The 19,292-nt window shown below is 37.9% G+C and overlaps 1 protein-coding gene across 7 annotated transcripts in view; it reads right to left on the bottom strand.

Moving 5' to 3' along the window:
* The window catches only part of LOC308697450 (zinc finger MYM-type protein 4-like), a 38,648-nt gene continuing 19,356 nt past the window's right edge, over positions 1–19,292 (bottom strand). For all 7 annotated transcript variants that reach the window (XM_081376694.1, XM_081376693.1, XM_081376696.1 and 4 more), the window contains 28 exons: positions 16,313–16,555; positions 16,135–16,216; positions 15,810–16,028; positions 15,603–15,658; positions 15,362–15,445; positions 14,463–14,541; positions 14,123–14,330; positions 13,909–14,038; positions 12,522–12,737; positions 11,623–11,770; positions 10,349–10,464; positions 10,002–10,229; positions 8,758–8,908; positions 8,453–8,628; positions 6,025–6,193; positions 5,729–5,857; positions 5,564–5,604; positions 5,244–5,373; positions 4,997–5,106; positions 3,827–3,998; positions 3,506–3,712; positions 2,848–2,948; positions 2,044–2,173; positions 1,720–1,871; positions 1,520–1,634; positions 1,203–1,442; positions 994–1,117; positions 1–538 (listed from right to left, as the gene is read on the bottom strand). In XM_081376694.1, coding sequence (XP_081232820.1) covers positions 328–538; positions 994–1,117; positions 1,203–1,442; positions 1,520–1,634; positions 1,720–1,871; positions 2,044–2,173; positions 2,848–2,948; positions 3,506–3,712; positions 3,827–3,998; positions 4,997–5,106; positions 5,244–5,373; positions 5,564–5,604; positions 5,729–5,857; positions 6,025–6,193; positions 8,453–8,628; positions 8,758–8,908; positions 10,002–10,229; positions 10,349–10,464; positions 11,623–11,770; positions 12,522–12,737; positions 13,909–14,038; positions 14,123–14,330; positions 14,463–14,541; positions 15,362–15,445; positions 15,603–15,658; positions 15,810–16,028; positions 16,135–16,216; positions 16,313–16,555 — 4,167 coding nt within the window. In that variant the 3' untranslated portion in view covers positions 1–327. The remainder of the gene's footprint in view (positions 539–993; positions 1,118–1,202; positions 1,443–1,519; positions 1,635–1,719; positions 1,872–2,043; positions 2,174–2,847; positions 2,949–3,505; positions 3,713–3,826; positions 3,999–4,996; positions 5,107–5,243; positions 5,374–5,563; positions 5,605–5,728; positions 5,858–6,024; positions 6,194–8,452; positions 8,629–8,757; positions 8,909–10,001; positions 10,230–10,348; positions 10,465–11,622; positions 11,771–12,521; positions 12,738–13,908; positions 14,039–14,122; positions 14,331–14,462; positions 14,542–15,361; positions 15,446–15,602; positions 15,659–15,809; positions 16,029–16,134; positions 16,217–16,312; positions 16,556–19,292) is intronic.

Here is a 19,292-nt window from a genome sequence, read left to right as displayed (position 1 = left end):
TTGCAGCACCAGTTTAATTTTTTAATAAAAACAAAACAAAAACAAGAGTTATCCACAGTAAATTGCAGGAACATTCCAATCTATATGGACCAACATGGTTTGCAATGAACAACAACAACTTCAAAATCTGTTTTTGGAATGATGCTGTTAATGTCTTTAGTGTTTAAATATAATACAAAGGAGGCGACTCGCAGCAACTGTGTGATTTCCATTTTCAGTCTTCTTGTAGTTACAAGGATGCACAATGACAAACCGCTTGCTTTCCAGCATTCAGAACTACAGTCAGTCATGCGTTCAGGTTTTCTCAGTTTTGCTGTATTAAAATGTTCAGAAGTCCGAGTCAGTGTCTGAATCGGTCTCGGTCAGTGTTTTGTCCGTCTCCATGTGCAGTTCTCTGACAGTAAGGATACGTGTGAGCATGCTGTCCAGAGCCTCGTCACTCAGCGAGATGGCTGTAAACCACGTAGGACTGCTGGGTACACAGGAGCGCTCAGGGCTCAGGTAGAATTTGGTCGCATGATGTCTTATGCCTGGTGAACTGGAAGAAACAACCGATAGTATGACAACCAAATACACCATGACTCATTTGATTAAGGTGCCCCTATTATGCTTTTTCAGAAATTAACTTTCATGCAGTGTGTAATATATCTGTTTGTGAATGTTAATGCTCAAAGATCAATAAACACGATAGAAGGAGTCCCAAAAAAAGAAAAAGAATAAGAATCGACTGAACTCGAAATTAGGAAGCTTTAAAATAGCATAATGGGGCACTTTAAAGTAACCAGGAAATCCAAATTGACCTTTTTTTTTTTTTTTTTACAGAATGTTGCAGTGTTTATTATAAATGATTATCCATATCATTAAGTTAATGTGCATTCATAATCATGGAACTAAATATCCTCCACAACTGACTGTGAGTTGGGATTCCAATCAGCCTCAATTGACTATTGCAACTTCTGTTTCATGCTGACTTTAAACAAACAGCTGACATACCATTTTGAGAGATAGAACTCGTATAGCTTGACAGGACAGCGGAGAGGATTGTCTGAATTCTGCCGTATCTTTAGCACTCTCTGCCGTTCATCGTCCTTCTTCCTTTTCTTTACAGGGACACCATCTAAATTGGATAAAATGTATAAGTAGTAACAATTAACAACAACAACAACAAACAAACACTATTAAACGTATGACTGACCACTGACCCAAACTTGTGTCCTCTTTCGGAGGGTAGAAACGCAGGTAGGATACTTTGCTGTTAGCTGGACCCCGAGAGTAGCGTTTGACATTAGCGAAAGAGAGGCGACGGTGCTGCTCCACTGTCTTGTAGTTGAAGAACTTGGTGAAGAAATAGAGCAGCGTGTTGAGCAGCACGCCGGGTGAAAACGCTCCCAGCTGCTTACAGTCCCACAGATACTCCTCCTCCACACGAGAATGAACGTAACCTGCACAAACACACACGGGCGTTTGTAGCACAACAGAGAAACAAGCCAGTCTCGTGTCAGTTTCTTAAAATACTCACCAGTGGGTAAAATAGTTGGTTTCCATCCTTTGAGTAAGTTGGACATTTCAAGGCAGAATTTGGTGTAGAAGAGATCCGAGAAGATGTTCTCCATCCGATTGTTCTCAAACAGGAACTGGAAACATAATCGACGAGAGCCAATTAAACTAAATACAACATGACTGAATGTGTTGAGTTTGTGTGATTTCTTCTTGTTTCACCTGCTGGATGCCCAAGCAGAGGTAAAAGACGCTGTCAGGGCTGTACTTCTCTCCGTTGGGTCGACGAACTTCAGAGATGAACTTGCAGAGACCGTAGCTCAGTTCAGCCGTGCAACACTTCAACAGGTCCTCCTTTATTGTCATAGAATGTGCTATGGATGATGAAGAGGACATGTTTAATGCGTAAATGGCACAAAGTCTGTCTCCCAAGTAAATTTATTTAATAATTAATCTCATTCAAGGTGATGTGGTCCAGTATTGCTTCTGAATTGTAGAAATTAGTTTGCTTTATACCCAACATTTCATCCCCAAACTGAGACCTACAGGCATATTTGGGAGTCTCCATGTTGGGTTGGGCGTTCCTCCAGCGCACCCAGTCCTTCCATACATTGACGCCGTACTCATGTTGCAGTTTAGAAAGGCTGTTTGGAAGCGCTGATGCACATTTACGGCCCTACATGCCAACAAAACACATAATAATCAGACTTTCAGCTTTCCATAATGATAATGGTTAGGGTCTGCACAATAATGGTTAAACTGATAATCATGATCATTTTGCACTAAAGTGACTAAGACTTTTTTCTTTTTACATTTCATCAGAATTATGGCACTTTCGCCTAAGCACAAAACTCACACGAAGGGTTTATTTTCCTAATATCAATTCCTATAATTGTTAACGGTTCTCTATTAAAACAACAACAACAAAAAACATTGTATTATAGCAGAGAGGTTGCTTTAGTGCATTTATTTAAAAACCACATATCAAAACAATATAGTCGAGATTCATAATTGGATTTATTTGTTTGTCATTGAGAAGGTCGTGAAGGAACACAGAATGGCTGTCCATTTTTATTTCAAACACGGTCAAGGTCTCACACAGAGACACACAGAATATGCAGACTTCATTTCAATAGCAGTCTTTTTGTCATTTAATTTTCAGACAGAAGCCCATATTGTGGTTTGATTAATTGTACAACCCAACTTTTGATTTATTCACCCAACATTCTGCATCATACAGTAAATTCCACTATATTCCATTTGCATTTTCTGAATAGCGAAAATCATAGGGTCCTATATGTTACGAGTTTTGATGGAGGTGAGGAATAATGTAGCTTTAGTTGTTCTTACCTTTTTCTTCTGAGGGAAGCCGTCGTTTCCTCTCTTGTGAGATCTTCGTTTGCCAGAATCAGTGTCTTTTTGTGTTTGCTCTCTGAGAAGTTCAATGCTTTCTGAAATGTGAAAGGATAAAATATGATTGGAAGAAAATAAGCAACTTGGATCGTGTTTGTGGGTTTGGACCTTTGAACTAAGGATTTGTAACACTATGGCCCGGTTTCACAGACAGGGCTTAGACTAAGCCAGAATTAGACCATAGATCAATTAGGACATTTAAGTAATTTTTTATAAACATGCTTAGAAAAAAACATTACCGATGTGCATCTTAAAACTAAAAAGGCACTGATATATTTTTAAGATCAGTCAGTGCAAGTTTATTTGAGTGGAAACAGCTCAGAATTACATTTTAGTCTAGGACTAGTCTTAAGCCCTGTCTGTGAAACCAGGGGTATATATTGTGTTACATTACCATGAACATAACATTACCAACTATGACGACTTCCACTTCTGAGAACCCCGGAAATTTTAAAAGGGTCCATTGCCAATTTATTCCAGCAATATGTGTTTTCACGGTTATGCGGTAGGGGACACTGTTGCTGGCGCTGGCTGGCAACTTAAAAAAGATAATAACTCTGGCAGGGAAAGAGTTAATCCCAGGAGAAGCTCTTACCGACTGGGAAATCAGCCTCCAGGTCCATCTGTGGCTCTTCTGCTGAGGTAGAGACAAGGGTCAGTGTGGCAGATCTGGATGGAGGAGGTCTTTCAGGCTCTGGGGGTTGATCCCATGTCTGAGCTGAAGACACAGAGTCCTCCTCCCAACTCAGATTGTTGGAAAGGGCTTCAAAATCGAGGTCCTCCATAATGTTACCAGTCTGATCTGTGTAACACAACAAGAAGCTTCAAAAGATACGTATGTGACCAAAACAAATGTACATTTGCAGATTTAGTACAGAGCCTAAACACCATAACCTTCAAATTTTCCATTACATACCACTAGATGGGATGCATTTCTCCCTCTCTGTATCCTCAGCCACCATCTCCGCCATCATGAGGAGTTCAGCCTCCAGAGGGTCATCAGGGATCTTCTCTTTGATTTCCTGAATGGTCTTCACAATGTGCTCAGCGCTGTCCAGAGTCGTGGGGAAAAACAAGGGCACTGGAACCTGCAAAGAGAAATAGAGGCACATTTACATAATCAGACTACAAAACTACTAGGGCTGCCCCTGACCAAAGTTTTTAAAGTTGACAAGTTCGCTGAAGACATTAGTCGACTATCTCACGTTTATAATATTAATTTAACTACTTAAATATAAACTGGGGGGTGGCATCAGAAAATGATTTCAGTTTGATGGCTGAGAAAGAATATTATATGCAGCATTGTTCTACATTACAGTGAAATACTAAACCATAATAATGAGGCATTAAAATATAAATTAAGCACTTAAGCGCATGCATAAAGCTTGCATAACGTGTTGCAGTGCATCGGCAAAAGTAATGATTATAAATGAGAAAAAACAAAGACTATCTGAGCATGTCAGTGTCAGCTGCACAGGTAAAGTTGATGATGCTGACTCATCTCCACAGTATAGTTGGATGCGCATGAGTCAAATGTCATGCAGTAATGGGGCTACTAATTTAGCTTCCACGATCCGCGCAATTACTTATATGTTTGCCTAAGTAGTTATCTAGGTTAACAATTACATTAGTGTGGCAGCCATATTAAGTTGCTAACGTTAGGCTGTGCCCCTTATGTGTATGTAACTTATGTGTCAAATAAGCAATGTTTGAGGTCGATGAATGTTGGACGACGTTTTAATTTCCTGCCCGACATAATTACCACATGGGTCAGCCGTTAACAAACTGTCCATCACGGACTAAATCTTGCCAATTCCTGTGGAGTTTTTTTTCTGCTACTAACTGACTAAATAAAATTTGGTTGATTAAGCCTCTTCTCGTCGACGAGCATTTATTCGACTACTAGGGAGCAGCCCTAAAAACTACATTGAGCCAGAGCGGCAAATGTTTACAGATATACTTTTAACATGCTTAAAGGATGCATTTTAATATATATATATTTATATATATATATATATATATATTCCTAAAGAAAATAATTTTGGCTTGAAAAGTGAGGACGAGGAAGGGTAGAGAGTAGATGTACCGGAAGTGGAAGCCCTACAGACTTTGGAATGTATTGGGTGTAGAGATGCATGGGAACTGGCACATAGACTGGCACCGGCACAGGCAGGATTATCACTTTAGGCTTTTCATCTGCAGGACAAAAGAGACGTCGACATATGCAACGGGTGTTTCAACATATTTTTTGTTAGCTAAAAAGGAAAAACAATTTGTCAAGAATAAGGTTGCTAAAAAAAGAGAGTAGTCACTGTGACGGAGCTGGTTAATACCTATTTGTGTCTCAGCATCAGTGGTGTGGGGTTTACAGGATGTGGCTTTGTTTTTGCTTATGGATTTATATGTCAAGTCCTTGTTGTTCTGGGTTTGGGATGATGAGACAGGAGCTTTCACAGCATGTTTCTGTGAGCAGAGCAAAGAACAAAAGATCTGTTCACAGCAACTCAGATGCATTGAAAAAAAAATAGCTGAAATAAAAATAACAATTGGAACAGTCTGAATTCAGATTCTGCTCTCAACAAATACAAGTTATAGAAAATCTCATGTTTAAGACTATGGGTGTAAATAGAGATTTATTTCCAGACAAACTCACATGTTCTGTAACTTTCACAGTAACAGCAGCTGGAACAGGGCCTGAGGAAAGGGTTAAATGTGAGTGATTTGAGCCACAAACAATGCATCTCAGTCTTTAACCTTATGCATTATGTATAAGTGTTCAGTTCAGTTTAAATGGTTAATGTTCCTGTGGTTAAATCACCTTTCGGATCGGTGTTTCTGAGAACACCTGGCTGTTTGTTAGATGCATTTGAGAGTGAAACAACACTGGCAATGACTGGTGTGCCCTCTTTAATACTTTGAGAGCTTGCAGAGGTTACTGGAGTCGCACCTGTGGAGAGAGTGACATCACAGGACTCCAGGCTAAAGAAAGTGAAACATTTAGGTTATGCCACACTAACCCCCAGCCAATTACAGAATCTACAGCATGCGAGCAGTGAGAGATAAGCAGACCAACCCAAATATCTAAGTAATGTAAGTTAATATAAGAGAACATACTCTGTGTGGCTTGAGATTGCCTTGTAGCTTTGATGACGGCTCCAGTGACGCCCTGCAGACTGCAAAAGAACATCAGGCACCGCAGGCTGCAGAAATGCTTTATTTCACCCAGCCACTTCACGGTCTCTGTGGTTTTCTTGGCCTGCCTGCACATGGAGCACTTTATTTCCTGTCAAAATTGTGCAGCAGGAACACTTAAATGTTACTTTTTTTAGAAGCCACATTGTTTGCATAATGTCCAAAAGTCCAATGTTGCAGCAACTTGGCACAATGTGATATGGGACAACTCTTCATGGCCTTTTTTCTAACTATCTACATAACTAAACAAGTAACTAAATAACTACATAACTAACTTAACTTAAAATAACTAATTCACTTAACTAAGTCAATAAGTAAATTACTAAGCAAATAAACAAAACAAATAACTACAAACTAAACTAAGGTCGCGTTTACACCTGGTATTCAGATGCGTTTTAGTTCCAGAGGTAGTAGCTCATGTGGTCGAATGCGTTCGAAACATCCACAAAAGGCCGCCTTCTGACCTAATTGGAAACATTGTGGGAAGCGCGCTAGACAGACTGGATTAAAACATTGTCAGCTGATGATCTAAGATTGGTTTGAAGATGAAAAGCGTACCAAGCACAATGTTCTCATACCATTGTCTGGTGGCTGTCAAAACACAAATGAAAGCTGATGCTAGCTTTGTTTTTTCGTCATCTCCTGGCACGTTCACAGGGTTTATACAGAGATTCTTAAATTGAATTTATTACCTTTTTACCACCTATTTTACTACCATCACAATATTTTTACTACCAACACGACTTAAAACTTCAACTGTAGCAGTGTTAAGTGTTAAGTAAAGTGACAAGTAAAGACATGAAATATCTTTCCATCCACATTTTTTTCCAAAACGCTATAAATCAATCCATATTTTTTTCCAAAACGCTATTAATCCATCCAGATTTTTTTTTTCAAAACGCTATTAATCCATCCATATCTTTTTTCAAAAGCTATAAATACATATTGTTTCCCCAAAAATTGATGGTTTGTCTTTTTAAAAAGTATTTTGTCTTTTATTTCGTGTTTGCATTTGAGGAAAAAAACATGTTATGTAGCCTAACCGTTCGTTCTCCATTAAGGATGCTTTTAAAACTTTCACAGAGACATCAAACAGAAAACACAAAGCCTCTCTTTGAAACGAATTTCGTTTTGTATTAATTTTATCTTAATTTTAATCCATGTTTCCTTATTTTGTATAATCACAACACGTTCAGACATGAACCGAAACTCAGCGTATAGGTAGCCTACTCGCCTCACAGACCTAAACAAATGAGAAATATCCTATATCTATTATCTACAGAAAGCTTGAAATTTCTACTTTTAAACAGAACCATTCAAAACTAAATAAAAGTAGGCTATAGGCTAATCCATAAGAAATGCATTTTTCTCCGGCGCGTTCACTTCTGCGAAGATTGCGAGTCAGTGTCAACTTCATCTTTGCAGCTGACACAAAAACACTTGTTTATTAATAAACAATAAAAATGTCGTAATATTGAGAGAGAGAGAGAGAGAGAGAGAGAGAGAGAGAGAGAGAGAGAGAGAGAGAGAGAGAGAGAGAGAGAGAGAGAGAGAGAGAGAGAGAGAGAGAGAGAGAGAGAGAGAGAGAGAGAGAGAGAGAGAGAGAGAGAGAGAGAGAGAGACACACACAAGGTCTCTCCCTCTCTGCCGTGCGCTCGCTACACGGTTTGCATGCGCGCTTTTGCTCGCTTGCTCTAGATTCGCAGGAGATTTGAACTAATTTCCAGGCATCATAACATTACAAAAGGCAATTGTAATATTTTGTTATTACTATTTTGGTATGATGAACATTCACATTTTGAACATTGATATTTACTCACCAAATGGAAAATCTAACCGCACTTGGCGCTTTGCGGGTGTTAATTTCAGACCCTGGCTGCGGGCCAATAAAAACTGGACCGCAGGCCGTAGTTTGGACGCCCATCATGATATAGACCCAGTAAGATGGGGCTTCGAAAATTTACTACCTCGTCAGATGACGTTTACTACTTTTTACTGCCCTCAATTTGGCATAATTTAATTTACTACCTTTTACAACCCCGCGGAAACCCTGGTTCATATGTAAATTGCACAAATTAATTTAGTCCATTAGATAAAAAAAAAAAAAAAAAAAACATTTACCCATCCATAGACCCTCCCCTCGGAGAAATCAGGACAGAAATAGTTGAAAGTGGACAGAAGAGACAGACTAAAATACCAGGTAAAACGGGTATGTCTCCCTCGTCTACTTGTGATCCGATCGATCAAAACACATCTTCATACCAGGAGTAAACAGGGCCTAAATAACTACATAAGATAGATGCACAACTAAGTAAATAACTAAAACAAATAACTAACAAAACAATATTACCTGACGGATTAATGAACTATATTTTGACACGCAATCTTTCCCACAGAACGCCTCTTGCGTGCCATCGAAGACCTCGGTCACCACAGTCTTTGAGGCGCTGTCACAGTAGAAGCAGTTGCAACAGTGTTTCTTCCCCCACCGCTTGAACAGGTTATTCTCAAAGAGTGACTTGCATCCTGTACAGAAATAAATAAATCCACAAATACAAGGTCACATATACAAATTGACAACCCACATTTGTGATTATTTAAAAAACATATTTCCAAACAATAAAATAATAAGATCTCAATAATGCTTTAGCTTACTCTCACTGCAGAAAGAACGGTCAACCTTGTTTATCCTCCTCACAATTTTCAGAGTTTTATTGAGCTTGCAGTTTTCACAGCGAGCCACCACGCTGTTGATCCTTCTGAACTCCTCAATGCAAGCATCATCGCAAAAAGCGTACATTTTCCTCTGGATCAGACCAGAAAAAAAAAAAAAAAGAAAGAGTTTAAAGTCGACAACCAATAGAGTTTGGTTGGTTCTTTTTCTAAGTACTTTTAAATGACCTAAATTAAAGTAGCTGTATAGTTTTTCCTTGAAAATAATACTGTAGTTTGGTTAATAATAATAATAATATTAATAAAAACAGGAACAAAAATAAAACCACTTTCAAGGGGTAATGAGATGAACTTTATTTTATTATGTTCCCTGAGGTTCACTTATGTTATAAAATTATTTTTTTGCACGAAAAAATGTGCAACAACTTATTTTCTACCTTAATTCTGACCCTGAACTGATCCATTTTAAACGGTGATTCCTTTAAAGGAGAACTCCGGTCAATTTTAACATTGAGCTCATTTTTTTGTAAATTTGGAGTGCTGTCAGTACAGAGAACAACGAGAAAAATCGGTGTTGCCTACACCGTGTTATCCTCTTTTTAAAATTTGCACCCTGTTGACTTCAATGGGGCAAGTTTTAAACCTGCTTTTAGCCTCTTAACATCCTTTATGTGTCATTACAAGTGCAAAGCTAATGTGAGTGATTCCTTCAGGGTGATCACGGGTGAATCTGACTGCAGTAGATGTGAAAGATATGTATAAAAATTATGTTAATTCAGCCAGCGCTCATACCTGTATTTATTTCCTGTTTTCAGTCGAAGTCCACAGTAGTCGATTGTCGAGTTCACGCGCATAGGTTATCACGCGCGTGAACTCGACAATCGACTAATGGTCTATTTGCTTTTGACACTCACATTCAGTGTGAAACGTCAGACAGTGGGCAGGGCCTACGGTGCTATGATGTATATTCATCGATGTCTGGCCCTGGAGGCGGTGATATACAAATGTACTGGTCACAGATCCCACAATATCAAACAAGCAATTTTTGGAGCTTGATTGAATAAATGCTATGTTTATAATGAATAGGACACTAAGCTATGATGTTTTAATGGTACAAAGAGGACTTGTATGGCTAATTTTATTTCTCATGTCATGACCCCTTTAAAACCAAGTTTTATAATTGACCTAATAAAACAAGTGTGTCCGGTAGCAGTGAACAGGAGTACCTTAAACTCCAGCAGCTCCGGTCTGTGGAAGAATAAGTTCAGACACTGATAGCAGGGGATCTTGGCGACCGTTTGCACCGGACCACCGGGAGCGCTACTTTTCGCTGATGAGCTGGACTCTGATGAAGGAGGTTTGGGAGCAGCAGGTTTTGGGGTAGATGTGGTGGTGTTGGTTGTAGATGTTGCCATGTTCACCTGTTTGCTAGGTTTTGTCTTACTGGAGGATTCCTGAACCAAACAAAACAAAGATCAACACAAACTAATATCATTCAAATCAAATCGCTCAACATTGACATTTCTTCATAGTTCTTTAGGAATCGTACGTGTCAGATATAATGGTACTATACCTTATATGCTAGAACACAGGAATAAGAGCAGAAGTTCTGAACGGATCCATCAAACATGGCTATGTGGTACTGAGGCACTAGTTTCAGCTTGCAGTTGTTGCATTCCACTGGAATACCTTGTTTGCATCCAGACAATAAAGACATTTTTCAAACATCACACAGAAAAAACAACAGTTGTATGTGTCAATTTTTTTTTATTATTATTATTTTTTTTAATCTAAATAAAATGTATATAGAAACATGCATTAACTGTATATAACAAATGCATTAACTTTAAAAGCAATAGTGTTGACTAAACTAATTAAACCAGTGGAATTTATGATGCCTGGATGACCATCTATACGGTTATGTATTTATCATTATTTAAGGGACAGTTCACACAAAAATGAAAATTCTGTCATCATTTACTCACCCTCAAGTCATTCCAAAACTGTATGACCTTCTCTTTTTCTGTGGAACACAAAAGAAGATATTTTGAAAAAAATGTGCAAGTGTTGTTTGTTTATAGCTCTATACAATAAAAAAAAAAAAGTCAATGGGGTCCAATGTTTTGTCAAAATATCTTCTGTTGTGTTCCACAAAAAAAAGAAAAGAAAATTAAACAGGTTTGAAATGATATGAGGGTGAGCAAATGATGAAAGTTCTTATGGAATTGATTTCATAAAAATCTTAAATATACTCCCATACACTATATTGCACTTTTATACACAAATGGTCAAAATTTGGGGGAGACAAAGATTTTTTTTTTTTTAGAGAAATTATTTTACTCTGCAAAGATGCAATACATGGATCAAGAGACAGTAAAGACATTTATTTTACAAGATTTCTATTTCAAATATATGCCGTTCTTTTTAAATTTCTATTAATCGAAGAATCTTTAAAATAAATCACATTTTTCATTGTTTTCAGCATTCATAATAATTACAAACATTTCTTGAGAAGCAAATAAGCACATTAGAATGATTTCTGAAGGATCAGTAATGATGCTGAAAATTCAGCTTTGCATCACAGGAATAAATTGCATTTTAAAAAAATATAAAAATATAAAACCGTTACATGAAATTGCAATAACATATCAAAATATTACTGTTTTCCCTGTATTTCTGATTAAATAAATACAGCTTTGGTTAGCATAAGAGACTTCTTTCAAAACGATTTTAAAAATCTTACCAGCTTCAAACTTTTAATGGTATTGTAGGTATTGGCTAAAAATGGTATCTGTGCATTCCAACAATTAAGCACACAGAGTTGTGGTAAATATATGTTCATGGTACCTGACGAACTGGTCTGGCCTTTACTCGCTGTGACACAGGAAGCGGAGCAGAAAAGCTCCCTGACGCCCTCTGAGTTGGGACTGTCCACCGCATCTGCAGCCGGGCGCAGGGTGTGACACATTTTGCAGGTGACAAGTTTCAGACTTCTCTAAAAGTGAAGATCAGTTTATTCAATTTATTTCTTTGCACATATAATTCACCGTTAAAGTGCCCCTATTATGCAATTTTAAAGGTTTCTTATATTGTTTTGAATGTCTCCTGCAATAGGTAAAAAAACACTTTAATTTCTCATAATATACTTTGAACATCATCTCATTTCTCTCCTCTGATTGGTCAGACCAGTTTGTTGGTGTGCTGCTTACAGTGCGTGTTGGAAACAAAACACCCATTACTGTATCTGTATTTCAGCTCCAGAGGCTTCCTCAGCAGTGATACAAACAGTAACGATGCCGTCGGATTTTCCATATTAATTTCAGCTAGAGTCTTAAACCTTTTGAAGTGCAGCAATGTGGATCTTCTCGACATGTTGACAACACAAACCACTCTTCCAGTCTCAGCTACAACTACACTGTTTGAGGGTCAAAGTAGATGCTGTTTGTGGGCAGCCGATGAAGACCATAAGCTAGCATTATGCAAATTTGTTATACTGTTACATAGGTATGCAACAGCAAGTGAGACTGGAATTAATGACAACGTTTTCGGTATTTCAAAATTGATTCAGATTCTTTCTTTTAGGAGACAATAACTTTATTTGTCGTGCCCTTTGACCTTTAAAACTCTGCAGACCTTTTTCAAAACAGCTACATTACACACTGCATGAAAGGTAATATTGAAAAAATCATAATAGGGGCACTAGGACTGAAACTTAATGAGTCCTATTACTATTCCTTTGCATTTACCTGTTTAAAGGCTAGGAGGCAGTTTTGTTTGCAGAACTTCATAACTCTGTCCTCCATCCACAGAGACGGACACTGACTGTCTGTGCCATAGCAGTATCCACCACAGTTCACACAGCTGTTCATGTTCAGCTTATTGGAGGAGCGGAACTGGTTGAAGCAGCTGTCGCTGCACAGCTTTTGGATGGAGCCCATGAAGTTCACTTCATGACTATGAGTCTGAGAAATGACACAATTTCAGATCTTTAAAAACTCAACCACAAACATTATAATAATTAGACAATTAGAGCAACAAAATATGCCTTTACACTTTATTAAGTCTATTTCCTATTAAGCACAAAAGAAAAATCACAGCCCTGCTTCTTGAAAAAATAAAAAAAATCTAGTGATTTGCAAAAAGGGCCTAATATTACCTATTTAGATGATGCCAAGTTAAAAAATATCAATAAATCTTTCCATCACATAGTTTTGTATTTTTTAAAGCAGTGAAATGTGAAAGTTTTGGTTTTAATGATAAATGGAAAAATTCCAGATGTACTATTTAACATACAATCTGCAGTGGGGAAAAATGTTTAAATACTAAACGACAATAAGCTACTTTTCTTATGAAACAAGTCTCAACTTTAAAACTCTGTCAATTTTAAATGAATAATTAATATTGTTTTGACACTCTTTAATGTGTGACAGATCGCTGTAGTTCCTCAGTTTAAGCGGACTGTGAAATGATCATCTCTTCCTCTTTACTATTAAGTCATAGCACATATAAATAAACAAACATGAATGAACATCGGAAGGTATGTTGAAAGAAACCGAAAGGCGTCATGTCTCATGTTATTGCTCAATCAGTGGAAATACGGCTAGTATGACGTAATGTTACATTTTCCTCAGAAAAGCCATTCAATGACCATAACTTGTTAGGCTTGGTGCAGTAGTCAGTAGTCGGCTGTGCACCGATTACATTACTTGTGGGGGACCGTGGCACTGCCCCCATTGTTATTTAGCTTTTTTAGAGAAATAAAAACCATTTAGTTGCTCTGCTCCATACAGCACAAGCTGCAGAGTCGCAACAGGAATCAGATTTCACTTATCCCGAGAGTAAGGAGAGAAGACTGACAGGACGATGTCAAAAGATCTGGTGTGCAACAGATCCTCAGCATCATCTGCAAATATCTTATCTTGTAAAATGTGTGGATAGTACCGCCGCTCCCTATACACAGAGTACGTGTGATCGTGAATTCGACAGCAAAAGTGAAAAGCTAACGCACATTCAAAAGCCATATCAACGCGGATACAGATAGCGATACAATAATCGAGCATGAATCGATATCAAATTAAATCGAATCACAAGTTTGTGAATTGAAATCGAATTGAATTGTAGAAGTCTACTCACCATTCCTGTCTTCTGACACACACTGCACTTGAAGTTTAAAGTACTGAGGCATTTCTGACTGCAAAACTCCTTCAAAGTCCCTAACATGTCCACCGGGCCAATTACGGTGTTTTGCTGGTCACAAATCTCTCTGAGGGTAAAGAATGTACATCATCAAGTCAAATCATTCCAGCAATATGCAACTATACAGTTGAATGAAATGTAGTAAGCGTACTTAAGGCAGCAGTGACATGTTTTCGTCTTGCTGCTGCAGAGACATTCAGGTGAGCAGAAGAGTTTAGAAGAGTCACTGCGCTGGAATGCTGTTTGTCCCTTCAGCAGGACCTTATTACAGGCTGTGCACAGCAAACCAATTCGATTAAAAGGTTGAATAGGTTTGGCTGAGATTGATGGTGCCTTTGCTGGGACGCCTTCTGGATCTCCTGTGACATGAAGAGGATAATGAAAGAACTGACTTGAGACCCAAAAAGGTGCTTTTTATCATTTAATAATAATAATAATACTAAAAAAAATGTTTTTATATAGCTAGCTTACAACTACTGTAATGCTTATACCTATGGATGCGGTGGAAGTATTTACTCCAACAGAGAATGCAGCTCGGATCTTCACATCATCGGATGTTTGGTCAAAATCCTGAAAGCAGAAACACATTGGGATAATCCAGTCACTCAAAAATCTGTGTATTCAACAATAATAGAAAATAGGTGGCTAACATCAGAGAATTATAACAAAAAGCCAAAATTCATATAGCTCACATACTTTTTAGACTACATTTAGTCACATATGTATTGGCTGGAAATGCCATATGGTGTCATATCTTCAATATAACTTATAAACAACCACTCAAATGTTTGGGGTCAGTAAGATTTATTTTTGAAAAGTCTCACCAAAACTGCATTTATTTGATAAATATACAGTAAAAAATCATTAAATTATGATATATTACAATCTAGTATAATTTTTTTTATAATGTTGTCTATTTCAGTAAATTTTATATTTATTTCTGTGATTTTTGCAGCATTACTCCAGTCTTCCGTGTCACATGATCCTTCAGAAAGCATTCTGATATGCTGTTTTGGCACTCAAAAACATTTCTTATAATTATCAATGCATTATCAAAACAGTTGTGTTGCTTAATGTTTTTTTTTGTTGTTGTTGTTAGAACAGTGATACTTTTTTTTGAGGATTTTTTGATGAATAGAAAATTCAAGAGAACTGCATTTAATTAAATAAACCGTTTGTGGCATTATGTCTTTTGATCAATTTAAGGCATCCTTGTTCATTAAAAGTATTAATTTCTTAAAAAAAAAAAAACAAAAAAAAAAACTTACTGAGCCCAAACTTTTGAATGGTAGTTCATGTTGCTTGACAAATTCATTTTATGACAAACAAACATATTCTCAGCATTTGGAAAATGCAAATTTAAATTTCAGTAAAGTCTCAAGTAAAGCACCTCATCATCCTTAATGTTTCTCTCTGGGGTCTGTGGTGCTTTCTTCCACTCTTCATCCATTGGTTCATCCTTGATCTCCTTGACCTTTAAAGGTAGAATGACAGAGGTTGCTTAAATTTATTATCAACAGCATGTGTTTGATGGATAAATGTAAGTGATTTTATGTGCTCTATGGATTTTCAAACAAACTCAAACGTATTTTCCCTCAGCTGTAAACATTAAACAGTGATGCTGTGCTGACCGTTAGAGCAGACAATTCCTTATTCCTGGTTTTTACGTCTTTGGCCGCCTTTGTTTCTGTTAAACAGGAAAAGCATACAAATCATGTTAAAATACAACAAAAATAAACAGTATAACACTAATTATTAACTTACTATTATTGTTCAATGTAAAGTTTTGAAGGAACAGGATTTTGAACCAACTAAAATGCAATCCTTGGTTCAATTACCTGAATCTGCTGGACCATCAACTTCCATCTTCTCATTCTGGTCCACTGCCATTTCATTAATGCAGTCCTCAACTTTAGTGATCACAAGCTCTTCTGCAGACTGTGCTGTGTCCTCTGCGTTGATCTCTCTGTCTGATTCAATGGCTTCATCCTTATGCTCACGGTGTCCTGTAAAGCCCAGCTGTGAAACTGTAGACTGTGAGGGGCCAGACTTCATTCCTAAAAGTGGGAAATGATTACATTAATCGTTAACACTTCATAGTTTTGGTCATATGGTGTGTTGGTCACCCCTAACACACAGGAACAAAAATAAGATCCTTCTTGCCTTCTGAAGTAGCAGCAGAATTCATGCTGTCCTTTTCATCAAGACTTTCTTTCATTTGGAGTCCTATCTCTGCAGGATCATTCTGACAGAAAACAGTCAGTGGAGCAATATTACAACTAAGAAGAAAACCTGCTCACTAACACTTTCAACTTGTGAGACAAAATATGTGAGGACTTACCACTTGGTAGTACCATGTGGGGGGAAGAGCATAGTAGGTCTCAAAAACAGACGGAGATGTAGACTGATTTGTAACAGTTAAAATGAGTTTTGACTGACGTTGGCCACCTCGTACAGGGCAGGTTCTGTGGTTCTTTTGCCTTCCTGAAGTTGACTGAAAATCATCTGCGATATTCACCTTCTCATCTTCCTCTATATCTTCACAGTCATCTGCTGACAGGGCGTCTGGATCACTCACAATCTCCTAAAACGGCAGCAAACAGATGGTGTTATATGAATAGTTCAACCAAATATGAAAATGCTGTCATTATTTACACATCCTCATGGAGTTTCAACCCTGCATGTTATTATGATCACCTCTGAACACAACATGAAATGATTATTTTCTGTACAATGGCAGTGTATGTATGTTGACCATGGAGTCTCAAACTCCAAAACTAAATGGAGAAAGTACAAAAGTAGTCCATATGACTCGTGCAGCGTTTTCCAAAACTTCTGAAGCCATACTATAACATTGTGTGAGGAAAAAGAGGAAATTTAAAGGAACACTCCGACTTTTTGGGACTTTAGCTTATATCACAGTATCCCCCAGAGTTAGATAAGTCCATACATACCTTTTTCATTTATGTGCGTTCTGTAAATGTTATTTGACGCACCCACCGCTAGCCTAGCTTAGCACACAGACTGTATGTAAATGGATAAGGTAGCATACTAATCCCAATAAGTGACAAAATAATGCAAACATTTTCCTATTTACATGTTGTGATCTGTATGGTCACAGCGTGTACAAATAACAAGGCTATATGAGACAGAGACCATTTTTAATCGTATAAATACTGGGAATTATATTCTCACTAGGCGTAGGAGCCATGGTAGGAGCACATGCAGCTACTTGTTCGGAGTGATTAGCGCAGCACACGAGACGCCCTGTTGATGGTTCCGTAAACAAAACAAACGTGACTAACTAGCTAGTAGCGAACGTGACTCGTGATCATGGCTGACTTTGAGGAATTGTCAGAGATATTTTACTGGGTATCAAACCAAGATCCAGAACCATATAGTTTCGAGCCAGAATACACAGACGAGGAGTTACACACTTTGGAAGCTGTAAGACAAGATGCCGAACTGATTGATGTCGAGAGGAGAATCAGAACGAACACGGACTGGTGGTGTAAATGTGGATCATGCCAACAGAAACCGAGTGCCTTTGTTGTAATGAATGGGACCGGGTATTGCCATCAATGTCAAGGCTTGATGACAATCAAAATATTTGCGTCACTGCCACGGAAGATTTCTCTGCCCTAATACACCCGGCAGTTGTCATTTTTTCCCCCTCATTGTGACAAGATCAACTGGAAGAAACGCCCCATGCCGAGTGAACCTAAAATGGTCAGCTGTCCCCCAAGTAAGTGATTTTGTTATAATGATCATTCATAGTTCAATGAAATTGTAGTATAGCCATTGCATAGTGTGTCAATACACAAAATATGCACACGTCAACTGACATAGCACATTTGAAATAGCCTTTCATGATCACCTGTTTACTTGTAGCTTAGCTATTCATACAAAGTTACGTAATACGTAATAGTGTCACTACTAAGGTTACATTACATTAGCATGGCACTGTTACAGTATGGCTAATGTTAGACATCTCAAAACATAACGGAACACTTACCGCAGCAACAGGGGATCCAATTTGTCCGGTCTTTATTATCGATGGGATGGCTGTATCCTTTAGCACACGTTTCATGGTCCGTGTGGCAACTTGCATTTTTTCTAAATAGTCGTCTATAGTAAAATGTTCAGAGCAAACGAAATACTTCTTGATGCTGTTTACAGGTGTGTTTGGATCTATACCCAGAACAAGTAGCCATCGATTCATCAGGTCGGCGTTTTTGGTTGGAATTCTATGAAACATCATAGTATTACCTGGTCTCCCCTGTTTATTGTCACAGCTCTTTACAATACAGCGAACACCCATGATTTTAAACTATAAATTTACTATCTAGTAATTGCTGACTCTATTACTCCAACTCTGAGCGAACTCTCTGCTCCTCACCACAGGGCGTCACGTGTGCTGCGCTAATGACTCCGCCAAAGTAGCTGTGCTCCTACGCCTAGTGAGAATATAGTTCCCAGTATTTATACGATTAAAAATGGTCTCCATCTCATATAGCCTTGTTATTTGTACACGCTGTGACTATACAGATCACAACATGTAAATAGGAAAATGTTTGCATTATTTTGTCACTTATTGGGATTAGTATGCTACCTTATCCATTTACATCCAGTCTTTGTGCTAAGCTAGGCTTGGGGGATACTGTGAATAAGCTAAAGTCCCCAAAAGTCGGAGTGTTCCTTTAAGAATTATTAAAGAATTGATTTTTTATTATTGAAGACAGAACAAGTAGCTAACATAGGATTGCATAAAATAGTACAATACAAAAGTGTTTCCCACACAGACTAATTTGTGGCGGTGCGCCACAGAATCGGCCACCACATATTGATTTTCGTTATTAATTTTTGTTACGCTATTTAAAAAGTGCAGCTTATTCGTTCAGCTGCATTTCCTCTCCCTCCGTCTCTGTCACACACACACACTTCCCTCCGTGCACACCACATCTGCCTCCATGAAAACGAGATAATCCGAGATCAACAAAATATTTTATATTCTGAATACAATGTCGTCAGTGTGTTAATGTTGGAGTCCCGACCTGACCCTTAGCAAACAAGCGATTGCGCCTTCAAGTCAGTCAAGTAACATTAGTCGCAAGTTTGCGGTAAAATGCAGTTGGGTTGTCGAGGTCAAAACACTATATAAGCTGTGAATCAAATAAACATTATAAATAATATTATGTCATTTTTAGGGTGTTAAATGTATGGATTTTGGGGTGTGAAGCATTTTTTATAAATATTTAATATAATAAAGATCCGTGTAACAAATTAACGAAAGAATTATTTTGACGTGTAAAAGAAATGTG

Source organism: Scardinius erythrophthalmus, assembly GCF_964197995.2.
Source record: "Scardinius erythrophthalmus genome assembly, chromosome: 10".
Classification (NCBI taxonomy): Eukaryota; Metazoa; Chordata; class Actinopteri; order Cypriniformes; family Leuciscidae; genus Scardinius; species Scardinius erythrophthalmus.
This window is presented reverse-complemented; position numbering and strand designations above follow the sequence as displayed.